This window comes from Adiantum capillus-veneris, chromosome 24, assembly GCF_014529385.1.
Source record: "Adiantum capillus-veneris isolate H3 chromosome 24, ASM1452938v2, whole genome shotgun sequence".
Lineage (NCBI taxonomy): Eukaryota > Viridiplantae > Streptophyta > Polypodiopsida > Polypodiales > Pteridaceae > Adiantum > Adiantum capillus-veneris.
The window spans coordinates 21,763,577-21,782,803 of NC_140954.1; the positions used below are offsets into that span (position 1 = coordinate 21,763,577).

At 43.0% G+C, this 19,227-nt stretch overlaps 1 protein-coding gene across 2 annotated transcripts in view; it reads right to left on the bottom strand.

The window, feature by feature from the left end:
• Positions 1-5,244: 5,244 nt before the first annotated feature.
• The window catches only part of LOC147426066 (uncharacterized), an 80,074-nt gene continuing 66,091 nt past the window's right edge, over positions 5,245-19,227 (bottom strand). For both annotated transcript variants that reach the window (XM_086497806.1, XM_086497807.1), the window contains exons 9-12: positions 12,612-12,704; positions 7,536-7,742; positions 6,525-6,695; positions 5,245-5,625 (exon numbers count right to left, since the gene is read on the bottom strand). In XM_086497806.1, the coding sequence (XP_086353932.1) occupies positions 5,356-5,625; positions 6,525-6,695; positions 7,536-7,742; positions 12,612-12,704 (741 nt within the window). In that variant the 3' untranslated portion in view covers positions 5,245-5,355. The remainder of the gene's footprint in view (positions 5,626-6,524; positions 6,696-7,535; positions 7,743-12,611; positions 12,705-19,227) is intronic.

Here is a 19,227-nt window from a genome sequence, read left to right on the forward strand (position 1 = left end):
TAACCGCTCAAATCTTGTAAATATAAAACATACTAAATTCCGACAGAGTGGAACACCAAAAGAACACATTTTTTAGAACGACTAACTGATTGACTCTCTCTCTCTCTCTCTCTCTCTCTCTCTCTCTCTCTCTCTCTCTCTCTCTCTCTCACACACACACACACACACACTCTTTTGTTTTTGTAAATTTTGTTGATAGAATTTGTAAATCAGTGAAGCGAGAGTTGACATCCACAATGGTGGAATGGGTGAGTGATCAAAAAGCATCCTTTGAATTTCTCGCCAAAAAGGAGAATAGTGGAGACCTAACCGAAAACGGGACACCACATCAACGAACCAAAGAACATGACCTGTGTCATCCACCACCTGATGCACCTGGAAGATTCCTTTTTGGGAAAGAAAATATGCTTGGCGAAGAGACCATTGAAGAAAGTTGAAGAGAATGCCCTGCTCTAGTGCAGACTCTCCAATTGAAGGGAGTTACACAGAGAAGATTTTCTACCATGACATGCCAAATGCGAAGTGACAACCTTCCAATCTCAACAATGAGAGAAGAAGTAAAGGGGTATCCAAGAATGTGTCCTTCAAGCTTCCCAAAAATAACGTTCCAATATGTCGACTCTGCCAATGACCAAATCATGGCATGACAATATGCGTACATAAATGTGAGACCATGAGAGCCCATGGTTTCTGCTGCTCGACCAAGACTGGCAATAGCATAGCTTTTCGATCCAGAACATGATGTCGCAAGTCCAAACTATTTAGCCCTCCAAGCTGCTTGGGATAACACATGTTGTCCATGAAAGCCGAAGACCCTTCGTGCCAGACGAGGTCCACCAAAAATTCTCTAAAATACTAGACATAAGGGAGTGCAAGCACAACTGAGACTTGGATAACAAAGTTAAGTAAAACTACATAACCTATGAGAATGCATTGGACAATCTTGAGATGCACATGCAGTGTCCACGTGGACAATTTTCAATAATTCAACTTGGAATGCCGATGATGGAGTACCTAGTTCAGTTTTTGCGCAGCTGATATATCCCAAGCCAAAGGATATCACAAATGGAAAACTATAACATGCGAAGGAACAATCTCCCCAGGCCACAATATCTTATGCCAATCACACTCTTTCAAAGGTAATAGCTCCGATTTATGAAAATTAACTTTGAGGCATGTCACCAATCCAAACAAGAGAAGAGTATGCATAATTTGATGTAAATCGTCATAATGATTACGGGGCATAAAAAAGGATTCATTCGCATAGGCCTTATCGATAAAATTCATGTTTAGAAGGTAATGCTAGGCCATGCAATCTACCAATGGAGATCAAGGAATCCAAATACATAAGCAAGGGGTGTGTAGTGATTGCATAAAGCAAAGCACTAAGAGGAAATCCTTGCCTTACTGAACGTCCCAAGGGCCAAGATTCTGTGAGAGATCCATTCAACAAACTTGCAGAAGCATTGCATGCATACAAGAAAAATACTACACGGGATAGCCTAGGCCCAAATCCCAAGTGTAACGTGGTATTCACAATGTAATCCCCAAAGTACAATATCAAATGCCTTTTCAATGTCAACTTGCATAACCAAGACATCCTGTTGGGTGTATTTTGCATATTATATTCCAATGATGCCATTTGCAAGGTTATCAGTAATTTGACGTCGTGGAATGAAACCATATTGAGATTGATGCAAGTCTTCATGCAAAAAGCACTTGAGTCACTTAATGGCCATTAATTTATATACCACATGCATGAGAATAACAGGCCACCAATGAGAGAATTCTTCACATAATGAGAAAACCTTCTTTCCAAGAGGAGGGCAATTCCTACTGCTCCTAGGCTGTATTCATCATGATCAACAGTGTGGCAAGAAAAGACAATAAAAATTCCACAGTAAGACCATCACAACCAAGAGCTTTCCACCGGCCCAAATCAAGCAAGCTGGCATACAATTCCGTCTCAGTGGAAACAACGATTAAGTCTTGAGTCTGCTGCATCAGAAGAATGGGAGTAACATGTGATAGAAACAAGTGGAGCGCTTGGTGAGCTTCTTACATGGGAGATAAAGGAGCCTCAAAGATCTTGCCGCAACAAAAGTGCGAGCTTGTGCCAATCCCGTAAGGAGGAGGTCCACTCCCCTAAGGATAATTTAATTATTCGTATAGCTTGAGACTTCCTAGAGTGATGCAAATACCATAAGAACTGTTTAGAAGCACATATTTTATCTACAAAAGCCTATTGACGAGCTCAAGTCTGCCATTTGGCCAATTTCCTCTCATCGTTATGTAGTAGCATAGTGCGAGCAGAGAGCAACTCGATCATTTGAGTCTTAGTAAGAGAAGAATTGTTAGCCAAGTGCATAAAACTAATACAAGTATCCTTTGCATGTTTAGTTCTCTTAATTGTGACAAATAATATATGCCATAATCTTGGATAACACGTTGAACACACATAACAAATCAAAACCAAGCTACGTCCATATCAACACGCAAGCTCATGTTTGAGACAAGTATTATTGACATGCAAAAGTCTCTTCCGGGGTAGGAAGTCATTAACAGAAAAGAAGCCAAAAATGGAGTTCCAAGCATGCGAGAAAATAATCCAAGACACTTACCATAATCAATCCTCATATCACATACAAAGTCGTCGTATTGTTGCATTTGAAAAAGATACTAGTGATCCAATCAAGCGCGATACATAGATCGAGCATTATGTTGAAAAGTGAATCATGGAACATCCACATGCAAAAGGGGCCACAAATCCAGCTTATTACATGTCTACATAAACTGATCCCATGACTGTCGTTCTGTATGAAGCATGTGAGACTGCCCAATAGTATTATCCCCAAGGTTTGGTACATATTAAAATCTCCACAGAGAAATGCACTGGAATGCCAACAATATGAGACCACTTCACAACCGTGTCCTATCTACAGATGTTATGTATGCATATAATTTGCCAAATTCAAAGACATCCCCATTAACAATACATTGGATGACCATCCATCTTCCAACCGGGTCATTGAAGACCAAGGGCGAGAATAGCTCATGTCGAATAAGTATAAGCACGCCTACATAGCCAACAAATCCTGCATAAGCTATCCAATAGCCCGCAAAGTAAGAAGTTTGCCTGGTAAATTGATATTGGTTATGCTTTTAAAGAACCACTATGTTTAGTGCCAGGTAAGCTGCCACTTGCCATGATTGCATAACCCACGCACATTATAGGAGATGCAATTCAAAGAACTATGCACTCTATATGGTATATAGAGTGGACGAGGAAGCACGGAAAAAGGGACTTAAGTACCAGTGCCCACAGACACATCCTCCCCAACTATATGTACATGAGGAGATGAGTCAAAACATAAGGCACCTTGCGATGGAGAGGCTTCTCCTGTAACAACTTCCTTGTAGGAGAGAAGAACCCTGTCCCATGCCTCAGCCAAATAAGGAAGTTTTTCTGAGTAACATTCTTCAAAGGGGGCACATAGTTGCGAGAAGATGTCGGAATACGGGCTTTAACAGTTTTCTTGGGTACTATCCAAGCTTGAAAGGTTGAAACCTATTCTTCCCTTTGTCTTTTACATTTGGAGAAGCAGGAAGTACAAACAATTGTAATTGTTTCCCTTTGCCTTTATTCGCCCAAGCTGTCAAGGAAGAAGTTGAAGCACCTTTGGTTTGTACCTCAATAAATGATTTCGGAGGTGAGGGAGGCTGAGGAGTAGGGACAACTGCTACAGGATGTGATTGTAGATTTGGTTCCGGGCATTGCGATTGCATATGACCAAATTTTCCACAATGGAAGCAAGAGTTTGCAAATTTACCCCATTTGAGATTGAATGAACGCTTTCCAACCAATGCATTCCCAAAATTGGCCGAAATGCATGTCCCCCATAGAATACAAAAATGATTTGTGTTTGCATCCATCTTAGGAGGGTAAATGACTTTGCCCAACTAAGCATCCAACAAGGGAAGAAAGTGACTTGTGACGCCCAAGTTGAAGACATTTCAAGCAAAGCATCCCTAGCAACCATGTCTGCTAACAAGACTTTATAAAATCCTCTCGCGTCGAAGTAAACCCCAGGACTGCTTGCCGCGTAAGCAAGAAATTAACCCATTGGCCTACATCTTAAGCAGTAGGCATTTCACCCAAGAAGAAGAGAAACACCACATTTAAGAGATGCACACTTCTATGACAAGAGCAAGCCCTTCCCAGGCTCAACGCACATCTTCGAAATCTACATGTAAACATGCTTTGATGAGGGTCAAGGGATCCATAGCCCAATACTCCAAGACTTTACACAGTTTGTAAATGCAATGTTCTGGCGAATCCATCAGACAACAAAATCACTCTCATAGTTGCAAAACACACATTCACGCACACCCCACACTGTTCTTAGGCTTCAAAACCTTTCGACTCACGGAGCACAGTCACACGCTCTGCTGAATTCAAAAAACCTAGGGTACACTACGTACGCACACACACAACAGAGGTCAAAAGCTGTACACACACCCACACACTCACACCCGTGCACACACAATTATACAAGTGAAGCAGCACCTAGGCCGAACCTTGACTTGCCAAAAACCACTGACTCAAGTAGCGCGCGGTCCTCCCTCATGCGTGGCAAAACCCAGCAGCAGTACGAAGCACTAAGGGGATGAGAGGCAGCGCATGCAGAGGTTGAAGGCAACATCGAGAGCAAAAGCGTGGAGCAGTCACGTGTCAATCACACCACACCGCGACACACACACACACACAAACACGCACTATATATCACACATGAGTTCAAATGGGATGAATGGTGCGTAGCTCATTGGCCGTCAAATTTGAGGGCATAATGGCAGGGATGTTCCTTTGAAGCCTCCATGGAATACAAAACTTTTCTCTAGAAAGTCCACATTAACCCAAAGAAAAACTACAAAGCGTTGTGAAAACCAAGAATATACGTGAACTGCCACTTTATTGATTCAATGATTAAACCTGTTGCGATTGCCGTCACATATACACAGTGTTCGGGAAAAATTGTTTTCCTGATCTCAACACAATTCCTCCTAATGCTTTTCCAAAGAGGACATTTCAAAAATTTGAAAGTATTTTAAAAACTTGTAGAGCATTTTTCTCAAATTCTATACAGTATTTACTTTTCTTCTTGCTTCTAACCAGCAATACTAATTTTTCATAAAATTGGGCCAAATTTTTTCACTAATATGTAAATTAAATGAACCCAAGACCAATTTTAAACAAAATCAAATCTAGAAATTGCCATTGTGATTTCTTTTCCACATTTTAGAGATGTTTTTGCAAAATTGTAAGTAAGACGGGTAGGACAAGTAAAATTACAAATGTCAAGTCTTCTTTCTCAATGGAGTTTGTGGAGCTGATTTGGCTCCTTGAGGTAATTTTCCTTCTCTTGGAGTAGATCTTTTTGATCCGGGCACACTTCGAGCACCTTTGCCGGGAGAATTCCGATCAGCACCCTTGGTGTTTATGTTCGGAAGATTTGGAATTGTATCTTCATTTAAGAGTGTGTCAAGGTCGATTGAAAGATTGGGTATGACTGCTTCCTTGATAAAGCTATTCAACATTATCAAGGGCTCACTGTTTGCACCTTGATCCTATAAAGGCAGCCAAAGAATTGGAAATGTTAACAAAACAATATGTTAGAATTGTTTCTACATCCAAATTTGCATAATATTATGTGTTGATCTATCATTTGAACCCCCCTTCCCCCCAATTCCTTGAGATTAATTGACGCCTCTATTGTCAGGTGCACTCCATGTGAACAACACTCCAGTTCAAACCCTGCACTTGTTTCCTCCCATAGAAAGAACAAATAGCCCACATTGTGCAAAGAGTCCATGATCCCCTCTAAAAGCAAGAGTATCAGAGTCCCTCGGCCTCCTTTCGCTCATTACTAAAAGAGAACATAATATTTTACATGTCATACAGGAGAAAGAAAGAAGACAATGATTAATAGAATGTCAAAATTTCACGTTTGTAAGAAAAGTAACCGATGAATGATCAATTAGTCAGATACAAAGCTAATCATAATCAGCTACTGATTGACATTATTAATGAAGTGAACATACTACATACTAAAATGATGCCACATTAATGCCCCTCTCAAAGGGAAAGGCACAAACCAACAAGTATTATCCAGCCGTCCGCAATTGCTCCCAAGAGTTCAAAACTTTACTAGGACGTTATGTAGGCCAAAAAGATGAATGCTAAAATGTAGTATACATTCAACTCCAATAATGTGGCAACGAAAGTTCTACATTACAAAGTATAGCCAAATGCAGGTATTTATGAGCTTAGCTTCTCATTCTTCTATTGTATAAGAGGTGTTATAGCTCGCCCTAAGAAGTGGACTAAATTAAATGAGCATGTTCATGTGCACATACAAAAATGAGCGTACACCATAAATTTGTTCTAAAATTAGATAACATGTGTAGAGGAGCTTTTTCAAGCATGTACTTAATTTCCCAAAGAGCATTAGAGTCAGCAAATATACCTTGATGGCAGTAGCATAAATGTAGATAGCCACTTGAAACTCCATGAAATTGATATCATTGTCTAGGTACATGGCACCATCATCTCCAAAGCCAATGTCACATTGATATAATCCTTTGATCAACGCACAGAGAAGCCGCTCTCTTTGCAATCCCCATTGTGGCTTATACCTCTTCAATTTTTGCAAGAAGGAGAAAATATAGCAGCTTCAGCATTAGTTAGCCAAAACCTTACATTCAAAATTTTGCAAAACCCCCCCCGCCACAAACCCCTTTAAATAGTCTCGTGAGTGGGAATTTCTCATCTTTCAAACCAAAAAATATGGCCAAGGAGACTAACATGTATTTCATTTGAGAGTGAGAGAGAGAGAGAGAGAGAGAGAGAGAGAGAGAGTCTTTATCCTTTGATGTATAGAGCCTTCCGTTCTTAATGAGAGAGTGCTATGATCACAACAAAGTGAATGGACACTGTGCGTGCAAGTGTATGAGACTGAGAGATAGAGAGAGAAGAGAAATACGACACCAGAGAAGTAAAACCCTCCTCCGAAGGCCCCACTCTCGTCGGCGAGAGTGGTCTACTATTGATTGCACAAACTGGTACAATGGGAATGCATGTGACTGATGCAAGTCTAGGCTATGTCGACGACGACGACGGAGATGACGAGGCCAACACTAAGGCTGAAGTGGTTTGTTTTGGGATTTTACTTGATGGTCTCATGGAATATCTTTAAGGGTTTTGTACATGGACCAAGTAATGCAAAGCGGCAGATCAGAAGAAGCACTTTTTCTCACACGTGTGTGTGTGCGCACACACGCGTGCGTGCGTGCACACACACACGTATACACACACACACACACACACACACATATATATATATATATATATATATATATAGAGAGAGAGAGAGAGAGAGAGAGAGAGAGAGAGAGAGAGAGAGAGATTGTGTGTGCACGTGCATGCGTGCAACCTTAACATGATATAATAACGAATGAGATGACCTTTGAACACATACTTGAGAAAAGAGATCCAAAGTCCGTAACAGTATTGTATCATCACTTGTACCAACCCCACGGAGTGTCTCAAAAAAGAGCTTCTGTAATTGAGGGGCATATCCCTCAAAAACAGTTTGCATGGCATCGACATCTTTGAGAACACTCGAGGTTCCTTCACAATCCCTAGACAGCACAGGGGCCAAGTGTAGTCTTACCAACTTATCTACCTACACAAGAAGATTCAGATTTTACATGTGTAGTTTTAAGTCAAAAAACAAAAAGAAGACAATTTCTTGTTCAGATGTGCTTGCAATTTGCAGGAGGGATCGTGTTATGAAGTCAAACTGATGAATCTATAAGGTGGAAGGACAGTAAATTACCTGTTTAGTCATTGTACCACCATGCTTGTTTTCAAGATAATTGCATATGGTATGTATGCACCACTATAAACATTCAAAGATTTGTGCATTTGAAATTTTTATCATCCTCCATAAGCATCTCACTAAACCCCAAATTCTAATTTTGGAATTATGCTGTGTTGGAGTGAGTTAGCGGATGAAAAATCTATACTAGAGGTGCTGCTCACCCTTGTGGCCTCCTCAAGGCTCACATGCTAACTGCCCCTCCTATGCCAATTGAGATGCCAATCTACCCAGGTGTTCTCATCTTCCTCTAGTGATTTCCCCCTATTTCTGCACTTCCTGTTTTTGGCCAAGTCCCCTAGTTCTATACTTACGTTGGCCTTTTGCCAAGCTTCACAATCCCAGAATCTCGTCGTAATCTCAGAATCTTTATCCACGCATATTTTTCGTGCATGCAACACGAGATACCACTTATGGGCAGAGATGATCTGATCAAACTCACTCGGATCCTGCTATATCACTTTTTGCTGCATTCTACCTATGTACGTAATGAAGATTTTATGATGAACTGAGGAAAATCCCAAATAATGGTACATCTATCACACTCGAAGTTCATGAAGAACTATTTGTACATCAATGACCAACACCACACATGGAAAACTGCTAAATTATTGTTGTGATCAGTATTTCCACTATGTATGTGCCACAGCAAGACATGCACCCCCGCCAAACCTGCACATCCTCTGGCATGTGCCAAATTTGTCGGATCAAGCATTGACACTAACCGCCTCATGTTGTCTTTGAGCATACATCACATACGCATACTCGTTTTTGCATGTCCAAATTTGGATACTCTGGCAGAAATGAAATTAGTTCAATGCTGAATGGTACTTTGTGTCACTTGGTTCTTGTCGAAAGTGCAGTCCTTGCTATCGTATTTGTAAATTGATAGTTTCACCACGCGCTCTTGTGCTTCTAGCAGGCAGCCACACTTCGCTTACTAGTTGACTAGCGCATTTCCAGGAAATATTGTTGCGAGCAGGAAGAGTGTCAAACAGTTCAAGAGCTTTTGAAAACCAGCCTAACATTGCATATATGTCCACCAAGCTGTTGCTAAGTAAGAGATTGTCTCCAAGAGATTTGATATTTGGATCCAAAATTTCCTGATGTGATGTACAAACATTAAAAGAGACTCTCAAATTGCAGAGTAACATGATTATATCTCGTTGTATTCCCTGTAATGCCATCTCCTCAATACATTTCAACACCTCCATGCGACGTTCATACCTGGTGTAACCTGCAATCAAAATGTTCCATGATATGATGTCCCATCTTACAAGGTGGCTGAATGCCATTTGTGCCTCTTTAAGTAGACCACAATTGGCATACATATCGACCAATGCCGCACTGCCACCAACTGGCAGATGAAGCGTGATTGCATGTTACGCATGCATTAACATGCAAGCACCATTAGAAGAGAGTAATAATGGTGGACATGAGCCACTCTTACTTTGTTGGTACATACCACTTATTTAGGCTCACCATTTCTCCTCTCACCAAAGAAAGGGCTTACGAATCAAGTCTAGCTGAAATACTATCTTTTGTGTAGCAAAAAATTACATACCTAGATGAATCCAGCATAAGCCCAAATTCACCTTTAAAAGGAAAGTGCGAGGTATAGACTCATGGTAGTCATCCACAATACAATATAGCCATAAGCTCCATCATGCATAGTATTGACTAAATACTAGGACACCCCCACTATTGTCATCGATGCGCAATAGTGGGTATAGAACTAGGTATCAATACATGCTTTCACACACCCACACCAAACGTGTGCGCACGCACACGCACACTTTTCTTTTGTAATCTTGATTTAATTTACAAGTGGGAAACCTCAAAGCGAGGAAAACCCACAGTAAAGAAGTACAAAAGGAGGAGCACTGCAATGCTCCAAAACAGTCAAAGAAAATCCTATAGGCTTCAAGAGAGATATCTCCCACATTATAAGCATAGTGTAGAGCTTGTCCAAGCGATAACTTGAAGGGAAAGGGTCAATTTCTAATGCATGAAACATCTGAGAGTTACGTTGGTGCCAAATGGTCCACATAACCCAAAATCTGACCCAACTGAAAAACTCCTCAAACGGAAACTGTGCAGGTTGGAGAAGCCCAAAAATCCAAAACCGTCTATGAAAGATTCCGGATGAAAGTCCGGGAGCAGCGGCAATCCCAAAGCAAATGTGGAACAGTCTCGTCAGCCCCATGACACCGGACACAACGAGAGGAGGCAATACGTCGTACATGCAACAAAGTGCCAACTCGTAGAGCACCACCATGCTTCGCCATAGGAAAATGCGTTCCTTCAATGGTATGATTCTTCCAAATGCAAGATAGCGTTCTTTGCCCCACAACTGAGATTTGGAGAGCAACCACAATTGATTTCCATGAGCTACAATCCATGCATCAAAGCATAAACTGACCAGTGTGAGTAAGACGCCAATCGCCGAGCGTCCCCAAGTAATGGAGGCACCAGAGAAACATCGGCAAGCAACTGCTCAATTTTCTCCCACAATTGTCGATAATGAGGTCCCAGCTCATAACGAATAGCGGTAGCCGGAAAAGAAAGAACTTGTCTCCAGTCATCCACCACTTGATCAACCTGGCAGCTCCCTTTTTGTGAAGGAAAGTATGCTTGTCGAGGAGAGCGCTAAATCAGAGTAAAAGAAAATGCTTTACTCCAATGAATGTTCTCCAACCAAAGTGAGTTTCCTTGAAGGGATTCGTGACCATGCCAGGATAACTGCAAGGTAACAGCCTTCCAATCCGCAACAAGAGGCGGAAGTGAAGGGACATCCCAGAATATGGCCATCTAGCTTCCCAAAAATGACATCCCAATACGAAGGATGCCAATGACCAAAACATTGTGTGACAATACCATTACATAAATGTGAAACTATGAGCATCCAAGGCTACCGCTCATCCACCAGAATAGGCAAAAGCATAGCTTTCTGGGCCAAAACATGCCGACGTAAGTCCAAAATGTTAATCCCCACCAATCGCTTTGGCATCCATAACTTATCCATAGATAAAAACCGCAATCCCTTCTTGTGGGAGGATATACGCCATAAATGTTTCGACATACATGACATAAGAGATCCAAGGCGACAGTGGCCAGCATAAAAGTGGTAAATAGAATTGCACATAGGCCATCATGATGCATTGAGCAATTCTAAGTCGCACATGCTGCTAGAGGGGAAACAACCTCCTCTCGCCATAGAATCTTGTGTCAATCACATTCATTTAGAGGCAGCAACTTGGATTTACGAAAATTAACATGCAAGACTAGCTGCCAAGCCAAATAAATGCAGAGCATACATAATCTATTGTACTCCTTAACATTTCTCAGCATGAAAAGAGAGTCATCGGCATATGTTTGGCCTATAAATTGATTTCTAGAAGGTAGAGCAAGACCATGCAAACGGCCTGAGGAAGTGAGGGCCTCAAGATGCAACAGCAAGGGATGCGAAACAATTGCATAAACCAAAGTACTAAGAGGATACCCTTGTCTGACCGAACGCCCTAGAGTCCAAGCATTTGTGAGAGAACCACCCAACAATCCTACAAAAGTGCTATGAGCGTATAAGAGAAAGACCACCTGAAAGATTTTCGGTCCGGTTCCTAGCCTTCGCATTGTTTTTGCGATATAATCCCAAAACATGGTATCAAAGGCCTTTTCGATGTCAACTTGCATAACCAACACATCTTGCTGAGACGCACACGCACACACTCGAGCACACATCAATACAACGATCTGCATACTAAGTTTCTGTCATAACTCTAGGGATGCAGGGCAAACTCAGCCTCAATGAAGCCTAGCAGAGCATACATCAATACAAAAATCTGCATACTGAATTTCTGTCATAACTCGAGAGATGCAAGGTAGACTCGGCCTTAATGAAGCCTAGCACTAAAAGAAGTATTAAATACTCTACCTTTTGTGTAGGGACAATATTTTTTCTTTCATGCATTCAGTGAACACAGTGGTCATTCTCACTGCTAGGGAAACAACACTTTCTTGGTCTTCGTATACAAGATCAAACTAATGAAACAACCAAGATACAAACATTCATGCCAAAAACTAAGGTATTTACTGCGATATTTAACTAAAATGGACAATTTTTGAGCTAGACACTTAAGGTTAAATGAAACCACAACCACGAACTTTATATTACACACTAGGATATGTGAGCACTAGCCATACTAACACTAGCATGTTTAAGTTCTCTCTCTCTCTCGCTCTCTCTCTCTCTCTCTCTCTCTCTCTCTCTCTCTCTCTCTCTCTCTCTCTCTCTCTCTCTCTCTCTCTCTCTCTCTCTCTCTCTCTCTCTCTCTCATATGCGTATTCTACACACATCATACATTCTATACAATCATTACGCACACAAGAAATACGCACACCTCATTCACACGTAAATACATATACACATGTAATTCACGCACAACAACAGGATTTGAAGTGGATATTGTACACTTGGGAGAGTTCTTTGTACGATACAACAAAAAGCAACCGGTGAATTACTTTCCTCATGTGTCGTACTGAACAAGACGATTCATATGCTAAAGATGACTCAAACTCCTTTAATCTACAGCATAGTGCTAAAATTCACATTTCATTCATGACATTCAATTCGCTAACAATACTATATACATCAAGCAAAGAAGCTCATCGTACCTTATCGTCAAGCAGAGAATCTTCACTGCAAAATTTTGTTTTAGCTAAAGTGATCACAGCTCCACGAAACTCTCGAAATATGATTTGGCGATCCTGTACAAATGAGATTGGGAGTTCAGATACTGAGGAAGAAAGCTAACAGTTTGTTCATTAGTAATGTTCACAGCAAGCCAAAGATATGAAAAAGAATGCTTCATCTTCCCGGGGGGGGGGGGGGGGGGGATGCCAACCACGTTCTCTTCCTTCGGCTGGGGTGTTAGAAAATCAACGACTCTCTCTTCTGGTTGCATACTTGGCAGTGATCCAAAGGTCCAATGCTGGCAGTGAATTTCCCACATCTAGTTCTTTATTTTCAAACCTTTCAAATCTTCTTACAATGATCTTACATGCTTTTGACGCATGGTGAAAAATTCTTCACACATTGAGTCGTCAACAAAGCTTGAAGAGTCTCATCTCTAATATTGCTACAAGTACAAGAAGGCATACAGTCAGCAGAAAATCATAACGCTCTAGAGAAAATGGTGGTATTATTGTGTTATAGAGGAGAAGAGGGGATGTCTCGTGGAGGAACTGCAGTTGTGGAATCCGTAGGACTATATACATGTCATACGAGGTCCGAGGCACGTCTGTCTCTATCGGTCAATTGATTCTTGTCCATGTTCTTGAAGCACCCGCATGGTCTACCACACACACACTAGCGACCTAGAATTCCAATGAGAAACACCTTATTAGTATTCCCGCTATGGATGGTGGGGAGATAAAGAAAGGAATACCCTTCGTACGAGAGGGGTTAAGCATAACGAGTAGTGAGTGTGGGATACCCTATCCTCACCCCAAAGAACTCCAAGACTCTTCCCAATCACTAGAAGGGCAAATACTATGGAGAAAACAAAGCAATCTCACTGTAACTGCGAGATCCTTGCCCAAGCAAGAGAGGTCCATAGCCTGAGATAGGTAAACACCGTGTGCAAATCCATAGGGTTCCATGCGAGACACTTTTATCAGCTTGGTCCAATGTCTCGATTCGAACCATGAAGCAGCCTTTTCCCAAAGGGGAGACGACCACATCCTTAAAATAAACTTGCTCTAGAAGCATGTCTGAAATAAAGCACTACCAAAGAACTGTGGCCCACAACCTTGCATATTAGGCAGCAAGGGCAAGACGGTCAACCTTGCAGATTAAGGGCAAGACGGTGTTCTCGATAAGTACATGTAACATCTTGCAAAGGTCGGAAATGATATACTGTCAGCCAAGAGCAGATGTAGAGCCAGCGCTTGTAAATACCGTCAATAAAAACAAATAATGCAAATACATGGTCAAAGACACTACTTTTTATACCACCAACCTATGCTTTCATCCTGCAGGGTTTGTCCAATATGGGCATGGTAAAGAAGCTAGGTAAAACATTTGTGTTGCAATAACAAACACTGCTCCGAACTCTAAGCCTCTAGTAAAGGCTCAGCGTGCTGACTGCTCATGTGTACCCCATCGCTGCTCTCCATCTGCCCTCTGCCCTCGCGCTGCAGCCCCCCCGCCCTCCCCCGTTTCCCCCCCACCCCAAACTAACCGCTCGCACTTGGCTTTCCGACTTGCCTCCCTCGACTTAGACTCGCCTCTTCTTCTCCACAGCAGCAGACACGGATGAAGGCTCCTGCTCCGCCCCAGAGAAACACTGATGAAGCGCCCTCTCACCTGACCCTGCAGAGCCAACCATTCGACTTGCTCTATCGCCAAGGGAGCAACCGAGCCTTGCAGCAAAGGTGGAGCGCCTTCAAGCCACCTGTGTCATCTGCAAGATTATCGGCACCCGGCCCAGCAAAGGCGAGGTGGGCGACAGGCCTGCCTCCTTGCGGAGGTAGAAAAGATCATCGACATACAGCTCCTCGGGCGTAAAAATTACTAGATCGAGTTTGAGACTCCCGAGATGGCTTCGAAGGTCATTTGGATGAGTCCATTCGCCATCTGAGCAATCAGGGCTCATTTTCAACAGTGGCACCATGGTTTCAACCCAGCCTCTAATGTTCTTGTCGAAGCAGATTTGCCCATTTTGGTCTACTTCCCCAACCTGAGGAGAGAGTGAGTACCTCTCGCTTCTATCCAGGATTGGTTATGAAATTGGGACAATCTTGGAGACCCCGCACACGGCAGTTTTAGCCACGCTACCAATGCAGCAAGTATACCTACAGTACGTTTTTTGGTTCGGGACACCTACACTCTCGAAGGTAGTCCTTCTCCCTAGGGTGTGTGGCGGCTGGCTCTACCAGAGCGTGGACTACACGGGATTCTTGAACCAATGCTTCATATGCAGATAGCTGGGCCATCTTGTGAAGGCCTGTCCTCGCAAGAGAACTCAACCCATCTCATCGGGACTCCTGAACCAATGCTTCATATGAAAATAGATGGGCCATCTTACGAAGGCCTGTCCTCACACAAGAACTTAACCCGTGCCACACACTCAACCTCCCAAGGCTAATCAAAGCCCCAGGGTGCACAGGCTGGCACCTTTTCAAAGATAGGTGGCCAATCAGTTGATGGCTGGCAACACGTTGTCATCGGAGTGTGCGTCTCTCCGGGGTCGATTGGGAAAGCGCCGGGCTTCTAGCTGTAGACGGAGAAGCAGCCAAGGCACAAACCAAGTGAAATGCGTACAATTAGGAGTGGTTTTGTGTTAGTAAGAAGATATAGTGACCCATAGAGAGCAATTGTAGAATAAAATCATATCACAAGACAGAAATAATGGCTTGAAACAAATTTAAAACAAGATACCACTCCCTACTGGCGTCTCTTTTATCAAATTTATTAGTTAAACAGGAAGATGTCCTTCTGACACCCTGGCATCGCTCTGCATTTCTCCCCATTTCTCTGCCCTTCATCCCTCCAACATGGCCGTACACTCGCCTTGCATCCATCCAACCTGGCTCTCCTCTGCACCCAGGCATGTACATCCCCATGCCGTCCTCCAGCAGGGCCTGAGAAAGCTGAGAGAGAGAGAGAGAGAGAGAGAGAGAGAGAGAGAGAGAGAGAGCTCCCAAGAAAGAGCCCTCGCAAGAGAGGGGGACTGCCTCGTTTCTACAACAGCAGCGCTCACGCGAGAGGGAAAGGAGGGGCTTGTCTCGTTTCTACAACTGCCCATTGCTTCACAATCGCATGTCTGCATGCACCAGGACGATCTGCCACCTGTTCAGTGAGACGTGTTGCCGCCACCACCGCACGGATACGAGAGAGAGTGTTATCTCAAAGATTTCCAAAATGTATGCAGGCTCCCGCCACGTTGCCGCATCAAGTTAGATTCGCATTTCTTTTACATTTAATATGATTGGGTAACCCCTACTAGCACTTAATTGGCACTGGCAATCAACAAATGCTTCCATTAATTTGATATTTGAAACCTCTGATACAAATCGGTTGCATATGCCGTTGTCGGTATGCCTATTGATTTGCAAACCCCTATTCAGATAATCCCCAACTCAATGGAAGCGATCTGTACCTATCAGGAAAACTCAACCCTGTATAGTTCCCCTGCTCCTTAGTTCCCAAAATTTCCCTTATGCTTATGCTCGGTCGATTTTTACTACTCTTCGGTCTACAGAATGCGTCTCCTTTGCACCGCTTGATTTCCACGGCTATGGCCGCCTCCAACCGCTTATTTACTTCAAATATCTTCTCAATAGAGTTGAACCCCGCTAGATATCCTTATGTTCGAGCTTTTGATGTTGTTTGTCAATTTCTATCACCATAGTTTCCCCTTTCTTAAGATATAAGAGCAAGAGGGAAAGAGAAAACCTCCTTTTATTTTCCTTTCCAAGCTTGAGAGAGCTTTGTCGTCCTCGAGAGCGAGATTGGCACCTTGTGCCCTTTCAATCTTCTTCTCCCTTCTCTTGCTTTTCCCGCTTTGCTTCACAACACAATTCCCTTTCTCGTCCCCTCTCTTTCTTTTCCCCATCTCGCTCTTTTATGTCCTTGGTTTCTTGCCTTGCTTAGTCCATAGCAAGAGAGTTCGAGCCTCTTGCTACACTTAGTCGAGAGGAAGAGATACGCCTCTCCTTTGCCGAGGCCAAGTGAGAGATAGAGGGAGAGAGTCCTCCCCTCACCTTCTTCTTCTTTGCACCATGGGCCTGCCATCCCCATCTCTCGTTCCTCCTCGCCTTCCCCCCTCATGGATGCCTTCCTTGATACAGTTTACGGCATTTCAACTGCCCCAACCTTCACCTTTTGTATGGTGCTTTCCTTTAATTTTTCCATGTTGTTGGCGCTACCTCCTCTTCATATACAGCCCTCGGCGTCATGAAGATAATGCCTCCTTCTCCCATCGCACCTAGCTCTTGCCATCCCCTCACGGTCCTTCCTTGATACCCTTGCCTTCCCCTCCCTTCGCTATTCATTCGCCCCCCAAAAGAAAACCCCTTCTTTCCTATATTTAGCATCCCTGTTGGAATTAGGGTTGCAGAGAAACGCACACAGCTTGGAGAAGACGAAGGAAGCTCAAGGCACACAATAGAGAGTGTATTACTTAGTGTGCAATGGAAAGATAGATACCCCTAGAGTGATGGGCGTATATACAATGCATGGGGGGAAAAAAATCTCCTAAAGAGGGAAAAAATGCCCCGGCGGTCCTAGTGTGTTCACACACATCACTACCACATGTATATGGTAACAAATCCCCCCTGGAGTGATGCGGTGAACGAGAGCTGGCACATGAGTAAAGGGAAGTGCCATGCCCTGAGGACATGATCAATCCACAAAGGGGAGTAAGCCCAAAGCTTTGTGGAAAGCTTTAAGCTTCTCACGAGACAATGCCTTTGTGAAAAGATCTGCAAGGTTGTCCTGTGTTGGCACATAAGCCAAGCTGATCTCTCCTGCTGAGAGCCTCTCCCTGACATAGTGGTAATACACCTCAATGTGCTTTATGCGAGCATGAAAGACTGGGTTCCTCGCAACTGCCAATGCGCTCTGACTGTCAATGTAGATAGTGTTGGCAGTGTCCTGTCCAACACCCAAATTAGTCATAAGGTGTCTGAGCCATACACACTCAACCGTAGCTGTGAAGGCTGTCCTGTACCCAGCCTCACAACTCGAAGTGGCCACAGTAGGTTGCTTCTTGCTCAGCCATGATATACATGAACTGCCAAGCATGAAACAAACACCACTTGTGGACACTCGCGTGTCAAAACAACCAGCCCAATCTGAGTCCGAAAAAGCATGTAAGTCTGGCGGCAATGATCCCCCCTTGGGATAAAACAAGCCAAGGTGTAAGGTGCCACTAAGGTAGCGGAAAATCCTCTTGACAGCCTGCCGATGCTTAGACCTTGGGCTATGCATGAATCTGTTGCACCTATGAGACTGCAAACTGAATATTTGGCCTCGTGTTGCATACATAAATGAGGCAGCCAACAGCAATTTGGTAAAGAGTGACATCTGCAGGATCGCCAGCATCATGTAGACTCAACTTCAAACCTGTTTCCATGAGAGTGGCAATAGGTTTGCAATCCTCAAGTCCAAACTTACATAGCAATGTCTCTATGTAACTTTTCTGACACAAGGCAATACCACCATCACACTGCTTAAACTGTATACCCAAGTAATGATGCAACAGCCCCAAATCTTTCATCTTGAAAGTAGCATTCAAATCAGCCTTAAATTTAGCAATATGTCTCTCATTTGGTCCAGTGATCAGCAAATCATCAACATAAAGAACCACAATGAGAAGTACATCATCCTCACGCTTTACATACAATGTGCTTTCTGTTGGACTGTTACGAAAGCCTCGTTTCATTAAATGAGTGTCAGCTTTCTCATACCAAGCACGAGGAGATTGCTTCAACCCATACAAAGCCTTCTTACATCTGCACACTTTGTCCTCTTGTCCTTTTATAACAAAACCGCGAGGCTGCGTTACATAAACTTCCTCAAATATGTCACCATTCAAGAAAGCAGTAACAATGTCTGATTGATGTACATCCCAACCAAAATGAGCTGCCAATGCACATAGAAAACACACAGTAGTCATACAACAGTGGGAGCAAAAGTCTCTTCATAATCTATGCCTTTTTGCTGTGCATAACCCTTTGCAACAAGTCGAGCCTTATGGCGATCGATCTCACCATCCGGCTTGCGTTTCGACTTATAAACCCACTTTGTACCAATGGCCTTTTTACCAGGAGGCAAATCACATAAAGTCCATGTGTCATTTTCTATAAGTGCATCATATTCTGATTACATGGCAGCCATCCAATTTTCTGAATTCTGTGCTTCATCAAAAGATAGAGGCTCCTCAACATCATGTAAACTAGACACAGCCAAAGCATAACAATCTGATGCATAAGATGCATGGCGAGAGCCTGAACGAGTACGACTAGACAAAGGTGCATCCAATTTACTGTCACGCAAAGTGTGCACCAGCCATTTTGGCATACCTCTAGCCTGTTTATTTTCAGTCCTTTCCTCATCAAGTATATCATGTACATCTGCATCAGTAATAGGCTGGTCTGTAACATTTTCAGAAACCCCCATAGGCTATACATTTACCTCATTGGAAATTACATTCGTATTTCCACCACTGAAAAGAGGCAACAAAGTGTCATAAATGTCCTGTGAGCTTACATTACTGTCTCTACT